Raw genomic sequence first — 12,070 nt, 5'->3', positions numbered from 1 at the left:
TATTTAATTATATGTTTTTTTAATCGAATTTTGTTGAGAGGAAACAAAATAATTTAAAAAGTAGTGAGTGAGAACTGTGAATAATTTAGTGATTTTTATATGAAACCAATTTTTTGGTGAAGCATTAACAATTTAGTTTGTTTGAAAACGGTGATGTGGTGTTTACTTTCCCATTCTTCTTCAAAATAGTAGTAAGTTTAAAAGTGCGAATATGAATCAAAAATGCTATAATGTATGAAAGCAAAATCCTGCAATAATATGGTAGAAAGTGTTCCAAAAAGAGGGCTGATATCTCTAATTTGGACGGCAGACCCTGAAAGTGGTAAAGAAATAATTAGTTTGCTTTATTTGTAATTACTTTTCGATCTATATGAGTTTATAGCATATGTAGACATACTTGGCATTTACTAAATTACAATAATGGTTGCTGCATGCAACGGTGAGGATATGATCCTTTAGTCGTCTGCGTAAACAGATTAAAATTAAATAACAATAATTAAATCGCTAGTAGATTAAATTAAATATTAAATATAATTACTTTTTTACATTCATGCGAGGGGAGAGCATTAAAGATTTCTTTGTAGACGATGTTCTTGACTTTTAGAAGATATAAATCTTGTATGATTGTCAATCCTGCTTTTCTTGTAATCCGTGAGAGAGCAACATACAATTGACCATGAGTGAAGACCGGTTTTGGAAAATATAGGAGAACTCCTTTTAAGCTTTGTTCTTGACTCTTATTTATTGTCATGGCGTAACATAGCCTTATAGGGAATTGACGCCTACGTAATGTAAACAGGAGATTTGTTTCAGCTTGAAAGTGAACAATTCTTGGGATCAGAACTTTTTTACCAATGTGTGTTCCGGTGACAATTTCAGCCTCAAGGATGTGATCTCCTAAGTAAGGATTAGCCTAGTACTATTGTATAGGCCTCCTTTTTGATTAAGGTTTCGCATAAGCATAACGGGGGCACCAATTTTGAGTGTTAGCTTATATGATGGAAAACCTGGGAATTCCAAAGAATTGAGATACTCAGCAGAGTATAATGTATCATTTTGTTCAGAATGAGTTTCTGATATCTCAAAGCTATCTGAGCTGAAATACTCTCTTGATTCCCCATCAGTATGGGAACTGATATAAGCACTGATTTCGTCGACTTTTTCGTTCCGCGGTGTGAGTATAGCTCTGTCAGTGTCGTAGGTGTGGAATGCTTTTAACCCTTTCAGATCTCCATATGCAGTTTCCACTACTTGTTTCAGAGGGCCATCATTAATCTCATTAACCAACTCTTCATCGATAATGACCATTTGTTCATGGTGCTCATCATACTCATTTGTCGCTGCGGTCGGTGGATTATCCTCCCCGACCTTTAGCACCCAGTCAGAGAACTCTTTTTCAGTCTGATTTACTCGCATATTTGTTTTCTTGGAGAACTTATGGCAGCTTTCCCATAGATACGACTGACTTATAGAAGCTAAGACGGTGTCAGCTCTATTACCTTGTGGGATTACAGGTAAAATCTGTCTACACTCATCTCCTAGCAGCACTGTTTTTCCACCAAAAGTCTGGTTCTTTGCATCTGGATTTTTCATAGAGTAAGTCTTTTAATGTTCTGTCATCGTATATATGTTGTTTGCATCCGTACAATCAATAATATATATATATATATATATGTATTGTTGATACTTAGTGGGGATTATTGGTTGTTGTATTGTAATGGATTTGAAAAACTGAACTAAATCTAGTGTTATTGGTTCTATGATTTTCAAATATGTATTAAAATCATGTGTTATTGGTTTAATGATTCATAAATTCTATATCAAATCAAGTGTTATACAATCGTACGAATTTACAAATAAATTTAATTTTATAATGGATTTGTTTGGATTTTTTTGTTAAAAATACAAAGACTCAAATCCAAGGGAAAACCTCTGGATTTGTAAATAATAATCCAATTTTTTTTTTAAAATCTGTATATTTTACTTGGATTTATAAATACTACATGGATTTTTTTATGACACTATTATATGTTATATATGTGTCATCATATAATTAATCGTATTTTATATGTACCATCATATAAATAATCATATATATTATATATTCTAAAAATTAATGTGAAATATAATAACCATAATTTAAGTTAGTGTTTGAAATTGGACTTTGTATTTTATTTTTCTTATATATATTTAAAACATTTTGTTATAATTGTTATTGGAAAATATTTTAGTAAAAATCAATTTATGAATATATGTATATTTTTGAATCAGTTTTGATATAAATCAATTTTAAATTAATATTTTGATTTGAAATATGTATATAAAGTTTAAATTTTGTTTTATGATTATTTTTGACAAAAGATATTTTTAGGTAATTAGCTTGAGCAATTTTTGTATATTTTTAAGCTGGTCCAAATATATAGTTTTTCATAGTATAATGAACTTCTAAAAAAAATTTAATAACATAAACCCATTATTCTTTTTACTTAAGATAATGTTATCCATGTTTCCAAACAATATTATATTTTTTTACTATCATCTATGTTTACAAACACTTTCTAAAAGTAGTTCTACTTTAATAGTAAAATTGATGACAAAAAAAATTACATTTTGTGGGTAATTCAGAGTATTTTGGAAAGTCTAGATTTTCTAATCAAAAACTAGTAAAATTGGAAATGTTTTGTCAGAAAACAAAATATATGGAAAGTGTTTTATGTTTTGATTCTTAGGTCCAAGACCTTATATATATACAAAAGATTATATCCTAAAACGTAGATACACATAGATATGTACATATCCGAAGAGCAATATATTGAAACTTGTAGGTTTTCCAACCAATATTATTTTATTATTTTATATTCAATATCTTTTTAAAAAAAACATATATTCTCAATTTATATTATGTTTTTAAATTTAAAATTTTAAAATAAATAAAAAATAGTAATATTTACAAAAACAAATATTTAAAAAAAATAATATTTTTAATGTCGTCAGCAAAATTCAAAATCCTAAACCCTAAACCCTTGGATACATCTTAAATCTTAAATCAAAAACACTAAACACTAAATTTAAAAACATTAAACCTTTGATCTTAACTCCTAAACCCTTGGATAAATCATAAACCCTAGGGTTTATAGTTTATCCAAGGATTTAGAGATTAATATTTAAAAATTAGTGTTTAGTATTTAAGATTTAGTGTTTTACTGATAGCATTAAAAGTATTTTTAAAAATTATTTTTTTTAGCAATTACTACTTTTTTTTATTTATTTTTATCCAAAGGTTTAGGGGTTAGGATTAAAGGTTTAGTGTTTTTAAAATTTAGTGTTTAGTGTTTTTGATTTAGAGTTTAGGATTTATCTAAGGGTTTAGGATTTACCCGAGGGTTTAGGGTTTATGATAGGTTTAGGGTTTAGCATTTTGCTGACGGCGTTATAAATATTAAAAAAAAAATTATTTCAACTACGACTATTTTTATTTTTTTACATTTTTATTTAAAAACATAATATAATTTGACAATATTTTGTTTCCTTTATAAAAATATATTGAATATGAAATAACAACGTACTATTGGTTGGTGAACCTACAGTTTTACCCTAGGGGGTGAACCTAGAATAACTCATATCTTAATACCCTCCCTCAAGTTGGAGAGTGTAGGTTCCGAACTCCCAACTTGATAAAAACCACGGTAAACTCCTTCTTACCAAGTGTCTACGTTAAAATATCAGCAAGTTGCAGCTTTGTCGAAACATGTTTTGTCGTAGCAAAACCTCTCACGATCTCATCTCTTATGTAATGATAATAAACTCCAACATGCTTAATCCTTTCATACTAATCGCTGAAATGTTATCACAATGAACCGGAATTGGTTTGTCAAAGCAGACAACAAATGTAGTCAGTAGATTCTTGAACCATGATTACTGTGTTTTACCACAAGTCAATTAACCTAATGTGCACGCTAGCACAATCAAAGGTTTTGGTTTTGGTTCGGTTAAATTGTGGTTCGAGTAGGCATTCAATTTTTTTTGGGTTGGTTCTGTTTGGTACATAGTCTTATTGGTTTCGGCTTGCTATCGAGAAAAACCGAAATCAAACCGAACTTCGCAGGTTTTGCAGAAATTTTGCAGATTTGAGAGCATCATTAGTGTTATTGGTTTATGTATTTTAATGAATAAAAAATTTAGTCAAATTTTTTATTCACATTCGCCATTAATGTGTATCAGATGTTGGCTGTTGCATATACTTTCGAGAAAAAGTCATTTAACATGATAATTAGTTGATAAATTAAGGGGCATGCACATGAACTTGTGTCTTACATGCAGCTTGGTTAAAGCTCATTGAATTTGTTTAATTATATCAAAACAGACTGTATGCTTTTCTTGTTTCTTTTCTAAACCAATCGAAGAATCTAATAAGATCAAACTCATACTACGAAAGATATTGGAACACAAAAACCAGAAAAAAAAAAAGAAAGTATGGCTTATTGCGAGAGTTCTCCGTTAAAAGTGTATATATATATATCATAATCCCACTTAATAATTTCCTAAATCCACACATTAATGAAAAAGTTAAAACTGGTTTTGCAATTTCTCAAAAGTTAGGTTGATGATAAATTGATAATAGATATAGTACTAGTAGTATGTAACACTGCAACATAATAAAACCATAATTCAATTATGCAAATATTATAGAGTTACAATATCATTAAGCGAAACAAAACTTAATTGAAAACTAACAAAAATGACATAATTAATTGGTAACAAAATAATAACTATGCATCGCTCGCAAACCGTTTGATAAGTCGTGGGGCGCAAAACAAGCAAGCTACAAGAGCCGAGATGATGATGAGCGCCACAAAGACGATGGTTAGGATGAAACCTGTATCCATTTTCTTATTTTTCTTCGTTCACCAAAATTTTCAGTCTTTCTATGTTTTCTTCTCTTCTTCTTTTAACATACCAATCAGTTATACATTTATATATACATGCATTGTTGATTTATATTTTTGTGGATAAGTACGAGAATTTTGGAAAGTCTAGATTTTCTTATTAATTAAGAATCATTAATTAACTAGTAAAAATTGGAAATGTTTTGTCAGAAAACAGAGTATATGGAAAGTGTTTTCTGATTGATTCTTAGGTTCAAGACCTTATATTTTTACAAATATTTCTATCCTAAAACGTAGATACACAAAATATACGATCATATCCAACCATAACTAATGTAGATATGTACATATACCTTCCCTCAAGTTAGAAAACTCCCAACTTGATAAGAAATGCTGTAAACACTTTCTTACCCAGTGCCTTTGTCAAAATATCAAAAAGTTGTATTTTTGTCGAAACATGTTTTGTTGTAACAAAACCTCTTACTCTTACGATCTTATCGCTTATGAAATGATAATTAATTCCAACATGCTTCGTCCTTTCATGGAAAATGAGATTAGTTTCTATATGAATTGTTGAAATGTTAGCACAATGAACCGTAATTGGTTTGTCAAAGCAGACGCCAAATATAGTCAGTAGATTCTTCAACCAAATCAACTCTTGAACTGTATCCGACATTGCCTTGTATACTGCCTCCGTCAACGAGCGAGAGATTGTGTCTTGTTTGAATGTTTTCCAAGAAACCGGTGACCCACCTAGCTGAATAAAAGAGGATCTCCGTGTGATGGGACCATCTCCCCAGTCCGCATCACACCAAGCATTCAAAGTCAAAGGTTGCCCTGCCTTAAGTAATATTCCATGTCTTGGGTTCCATTTCAGATATCGTACCACACGAATGGTTGCATTCCAATGCTCTTATTTTAGAGCTTGCAAAAATTGGGAAAGAGTATGAGTTGTATACGACAACTCAGGTTTTGTTTCTCTCAAATAAATCAATCTTCAAACTAAACATCGATATCTAGGAAAAATATTCAAATAAAGAATGAAAATATTTATAAACTATTCAAATAACTAGACCGGAAGTTATATATATTAAACCAGCGGGGTTAGCCTAGTGGTCTTGAGGGAGCTTCGGCCCCAATACGGACCCGGGTTCGATTCCCACTGGCCACCAGGGAATTCACATGCGGACTTGCTCTGGCGCCCGAGACCGAAGGCCACTGTCTGGGTGTTGAACCCGCTAAGGACTCGGTCTCTAGTCTGGACCACCACGGTGGGGCCAGGACACTCGGTTATCAAAAAAAAAAGTTAAGTATTTCAATTTTCAACATAAAATAATAATGATACATGGAAAGCTTACTTAGAGCCTATCAATCTCATCATCACCAAACTCAAAGTAATCATTAGCAACACCACCACCTTCATGATCACTATCATCATCAAACCCACCAGCAATCCCTTCGCTTAGGCGAACATCACGAGGAATCTCACCACAACCCTTGAGAAATCGAGCTTCGTCAAGAGTATACTTATGGATAACGTCGGCTTTGGTGTCGTTGTCCATATCCATCCTGAGTCCGACAAGAATAATGTCACCAGCGCTAATCCAAACCTTCTTGTGCAGCTTACCTCTGATGTGACACATCCTCGTGACTCCGTCTATGCACTTGGCTTCGCACCGTCCGTTTCCGCACATACGGAGAACAAGAGCGTATTCTTGGCCGTCTTCTTTGAAGATGATTTCTCTTTTATCGTCTTCTGCTTCTTTTTTCCCTCTCTTTATGTTCTTTCCTCCTTTTCCTTTGTTCTTCGGCATGATTTAAACCTAATGTGAACTTGTTGCTTGATAGAAACTGACACAAAACTCGCAACTCTTCTGTCTAGTTCTCTCTTTCTGTTTGTATTGCTCTTTGTTACTCTTGGTTAGTTGGGGGACGTCTTCCTTTTATAGTCAAAGACATGCATCGTAATTTCCTTTTCCATTGAAATCAAAATTTTCCTTTCTTTTTGTCTTCGCCAATTCTTATTGCTTTTTTTTTTTATCAAACTAATTCTTATTTATCACTTTCCTTTTTGCCGTTTTATAGAAAACAAGAAACTAGACCAAAAATACTTAAAGCTTATCTTGTTTTGTTCTTGTTTCAAGATTGAACTAGGTGTCTTCCTGTACCATGTGCAGTAAAAAAATTTAAAACTTTTTTTAACAGATAAATTTAAATTATATTTTAAAATAAAATTTTATTAATATTGTAAATTTTCTTTTTCGTATCAATATTTTAATATAAATTTGATTTAATCAAACATAAAATTATATTTAAAAATATGCATGTATATATTTAAAATTATATTCTTAGATATATTTTTCTATCTATTTATATTAATTAAATATATTAAATAAGTTTGTAAAATTTGCATAATTAGCAAAAATTAAAATTAAAAAATATTTATAAAATTTGTAGATATATAATAAAATATTGATTTTACGAATAAATTTTTATAATTTTCTAAAAAAATTGTATACATTTTTGGAAATTTTAGTAATAAAATTGTATAATTTAAAAATATATAATTAAATTATATTTCGAAATTAATAATGCCATATTTGAATATATTTATTTTAATGATGATTTATGAGTTATTACCATATTCTAAAAAAAAATCCAAAAATATAAATTGACATTAAATGTAATATATGAGTTATTACCATATTTTTAAAAGTTTACCAAAAATATAAATTTACATTAAATGCAATTGTCCATGTCATATTAAGCTATACGACATGTCATCAATTTCAGTAGTTATATAATATTTGTTTTGTGAAATTGATTGTAGAAAGGACATGTGGCAAAATCACTTCGCAATTATAGTATAGGGGATGGGTTTGATCCTTTTTCTGCTGTATTTTCAGATTAGCGCATAAAGCTTGCAAAGCAAGCAATATCTTTGTCAAAACCCTAAGTTTGTTTATATAGACCTAATGCCGAGTCGATTATTCTACGCATGACCAGTTTCTAGTCCCTATTCAAAAACGCGGCTGAGTTGACTGATTCCTCACAGGTTAAATGTACATCGGGCGCGTTTTTGCCAAGAACTTGGATTTAGAAAAGAGAGAAGGATATATTATGTCATTTTCAGGTTTTAAATCAGTATTTTTAATATGAATCTATCACATTTTCTTGATAAGTGTCAAGAAGCAAAGCATATCAATAAAAAGAGTGATTTAGGTTGGGGGGAAAAATGGTTGTAAGAAGAGTAACAACATTGTAGGCTGCAACTGGAATGACATTTTTTGGAATAAAATCATTTGGAATTGATCATTCCATGGGATTCCATGAATTAGTTACCAGTTATTATGAATGTTTTCCAAAATCAATTCTACTTATTCCATTTTTGGAATGAAACAAAAAAATAAATCCTTTGTAAGTGTCATTCCTTTTATTCATGATTCTAAACCTCCGTGAATGAATGGAATGTGTGAAATCTTTATTCCATTTATAATTTCAGTTTTTATTCCATTTTTAACATCATTCCAAATTTTCCTATTTAATAAAAAGCCATTCCTTTTATTCCTAACATTCCTATTAGGAATAACCAGTTGCACCCGTAGTAGTCTAGTGGTTTCTACTAAATGAAAAGTTACCTTTTTGGTACAAATCAGATATTGATTTTTCTCTAATGCAAAATTACCAGATCTATGTGCATATAGCTAGGTGGCTTAGATATCTAACTCTCATGTAAAGCAACCAGTCTTGTCTCTCATCGGTGTCCGGCCTCTTCAAAATTAGCTTTAGGCATCGGTATGAGACATCCCAAGTCTAACAAAAAAAAAATTAGGTTTGAAGAACAATGTGCCCAGAAAAAGAAGAAAGTGTCAGCGAAATTTTTTTTAAGCAAATTACAATTTTATCTTTCATAAGTAAAATAAAAAGCATACTAATCGTAAAAATATCAATTGTAACCCGTTCTACTATATTATAAATAATATAATTGTTAGTTAATATGTAATATGTTATTTTTACCAAGTAAATATATATTTATTCAATTTTATTATTTAAATTTAAATTTTTTTTTATTTTATAAGTTAAAATTTTATTTTCTAAATTAATAAATTTATTTATTAAACTATATTTATATGAATATATAGGGTTCGAGTTTGTTTTCAGAATTGGAGCCAAATATATTTATTGATTTTAGTAGTATTATATCCTGAAATTTGGAATATGTTGTGAGTGCAATATCTTTTAACAAAATACATTCTGATATTAAAAGTTTTTAAAATTTATTATGAAAAACCGAGTCGCTTGTGACATAGGGTCACTTCAAGTTTTTAATTGGCGAAGTGGGTCGCTGGAAGTTTTAATTGTTGAAACGGGCCGCTAGGGGGAGAGAAATAAACTGGTGACGAATTTGGCCTTATGACCCGTAATGTTCTGGGCCGTGACCCATGAAACTCTTGAAAGTGACCCAGACGAAACGACCCTAAGACTTAGCGACCCAAGCGGCCCAGAAGTTTCCGCACGTGTGAGTTCGAGAATATTTTTTTTTTTTTTGGGTGACCGGTAGCAAAGGTTAAAGGTAATATTAACCATTCCTTTTCCCGCCGTTCACTGTTTTCTGATATTTGTGGTAATATTAATTAAACTAATATGTTATAAAACGCTAACTGGGTAATGGTGAGAAGCAGCTAAGAACTGGTGTACAACTAAAAGAAGCAACCCTACGATAAGAAGATATTCCCATCCTCTGAGGCCGTCGATGCTTATCCACCGTAACTGAAAAGGATGGAAACAATTAGCGGTGGTCGGAATGTCGGGTCAAGTAGTGGTGGCACAGGTAGTAAGGAAATCAGGACCAACACCGGCGAAGGTACAGAGTTTGAGCTCTAAGTTTCTGTATTTGTTTTTACAATTGTGTGCTTCCTCTATTTGGCAAATGACACTAACGGGTGCTCATGCTTGGACTTTAGGTCTGTGTAATTCTTGCATTGTGGTTATGGCTGGGAGGTGGATAATGTTTGACAATTGAGCTTGGGATTTCAAGATAGACAATGATAGAATGGGTAGAGCCGTCGATTCGTCCAGAATTAGAGGTGCTGAGGAGTTAAAAACGTGTATTGTAGCTGCGTATGGGCTTTTGGGAAAGAAGTGTTAGCCGAGATGTCGTATTGGCTGAATGATGGAGAGAGTGAAATGGTGGGCCTACTGGCTTCTCCCGTCGAGATAGCAACGGACAAAGATTTCAGGATTTTCAAGGCGCTTCACCGGGCAGACAAATCCGTCAATCTCTTCGTAACATTAAGAGAAAGTGTTGGAGGAGAAATGATATTTCTAAGGTCGGAACGAGTAATACGGGTCCAAATGAATGCACCCGTTCGACCTCCTGATGAAGATGTTGCTTTTTTGATGGAAGTTCAGCAAATCGAAGAACGCTATAAACGCAACTCTCAGTCTGGCGGCATGGTTGCGACGTCAAAGGACCAAGACAAAAGCGGAGAAACTCTTGACGACGGGAGTGGGGCTAATTCAGAGAATTGCGAGTAAGAAAAGGGGAATGTTTGTGGAGATGACTTGGCTGTGGATAATAGAGAGAATAAGGAAGGCAAAGTCGAAGAAGGAGGCGCAGTAAAAACGGCGCCAGATAATCTGCCTCAACAAATCTGTCTCATAGAAGATACGAGAACGCTAAGTGTTGAACAGGTCTGAGTGGAGAATGGAAATAATAGAGGAGCTCACGAAGATGTTGCTGCAGAAGATGAAGGCGATGATATCGATCACGACTACAATGGCTGGCATGATTATTGTAGAAACGATTGCGTGACGGACGACGACGACGATTTTGTAGAAGGTCCAGGCAAAGGAAGAAGTGGTGGACAGTCTGGTGGGAAGGGTATTCGGCGTCCTGGTGGCACAGGGGCTGCAAAATCGGCGTGTGGTAAGAAGCAACGATCACGTGGAGGTGGATATATATCCAAAAATAACGATTCTTCTGTGGAAATCACCGATCTAGCAAGAGATCTTGGATCACCCTCCAGATTGGACACAGAAGTAACAGAGACCGAGGTAGGTGTTGATGTTGTTCTTGTGACGCCCCCTCAATCTAAAAACAAACACACCCGGGTGACTGAAGATAATGATGATGATGCTGTTGTTGACACTCCTATTCCCCAGCCGGCCGCATTTCAGGGTGAAGAAGTATTGACGAAAGCCGGAGATAATGTGAGTGGTACTCCTACAGACGTTGGTTGTGCGCCCAATCAAGCAACAGAGGCCGTTGAAAGTGGTGACATATGTCTCGAAACTCCCCCAAAACAATATAACACGCACAACCGTGAGCTCGAAGATGAGGACGATGTTGATCCTCCTGTCACCGCAACTAGACAAGTTCAGGGTGGAGAAGCATTCATGAAAGGCATACAAGTACCAGATATGTATGGATATAATGATGTAGATGGTGTGTATAATGAAATGGATAGAAGCAGCTGCAACCCTCTTGACATTGACTTCAGCAAGGAGGACTCTGACATATACGTGGGAAGGACGTTCAAGCACAAAGCGGAGTGCAAGTTGACGTTGGCTATCTACCCAATTGCTAAGGTGTGCACGTTTAAGCTCAGGCATTGCAAACGCCGACTGACGGCGAAATGCTACGAAAAAGAATGCAAGTGGAGAGTAGTGGCTGTTCAACTCGGTGATTCTCCAACTTATCTGGTTAAAAAGGCAATTCTGAATCATGTATGCGTAGCCGGCGTTAGAGGGAAGTATAAAAAACATGGTACAGCCAAAGTGCTTGCAGCTCTATTGCGTTCGAAATACGAATGGCTCTACTCTGGGCCGCGTGCTATGGAACTTTCGGAAATGTTGCGAACGGAATTCAACTATAAATGCTCATACTGGAAAGCTTGGAAAGCGAAAGAACTAGCGATTGCATCTGCGCAAGGAACAGAAGAGGATTCATACAAGATGCTACCACAGTACTTCCATGTACTCAAGCTAGCAAATCCTGGAACAATCACCGATATTAAAACAGAAAAAGACAAAGAAGGAAAAACAAGGTTTAAGTATGCGTTCATGTCCCTGAAAGCATGCATCGATGGATGGAAGTACCTGAGGAAGGTGCTAGTGGTGGACGACACCCACATGTTTGGAAAGTACAAAGGTGTTTTGCTAAGTGCCAGCGGACAAGATGC

The 12,070-nt window shown here is 33.7% G+C and overlaps 2 protein-coding genes across 2 annotated transcripts; both read right to left on the bottom strand.

Moving 5' to 3' along the window:
- Positions 1–897: 897 nt before the first annotated feature.
- Positions 898–1,593, bottom strand: BNAC06G03150D. The gene has a single exon (XM_013865148.1). It carries the CDS (start codon positions 1,591–1,593, stop codon positions 898–900), a length of 696 nt encoding a protein of 231 aa, XP_013720602.1.
- A 2,968-nt stretch (positions 1,594–4,561) lies between these two features.
- Positions 4,562–7,139, bottom strand: LOC106424440 (eukaryotic translation initiation factor 1A-like). Its single transcript, XM_048761694.1, has one exon. It carries the CDS (start codon positions 6,698–6,700, stop codon positions 6,245–6,247), a length of 456 nt encoding a protein of 151 aa, XP_048617651.1. The 5' UTR covers positions 6,701–7,139; the 3' UTR covers positions 4,562–6,244.
- Between the last annotated feature and the right edge of the window lie 4,931 nt (positions 7,140–12,070).

This window comes from Brassica napus, chromosome C6, assembly GCF_020379485.1.
Source record: "Brassica napus cultivar Da-Ae chromosome C6, Da-Ae, whole genome shotgun sequence".
NCBI classification, from domain to species: domain Eukaryota; kingdom Viridiplantae; phylum Streptophyta; class Magnoliopsida; order Brassicales; family Brassicaceae; genus Brassica; species Brassica napus.
Note: the sequence above shows the minus strand (reverse complement) of the source record. Positions and strands in the feature narration are given on the sequence as shown.

Bases quoted from the DNA above. Each gene is read 5' to 3' on its own strand.
- LOC106424440 (XM_048761694.1), bottom strand. From the start codon at position 6,700: ATGCCGAAGAACAAAGGAAAAGGAGGAAAGAACATAAAGAGAGGGAAA.
- BNAC06G03150D (XM_013865148.1), bottom strand. From the start codon at position 1,593: ATGAAAAATCCAGATGCAAAGAACCAGACTTTTGGTGGAAAAACAGTG.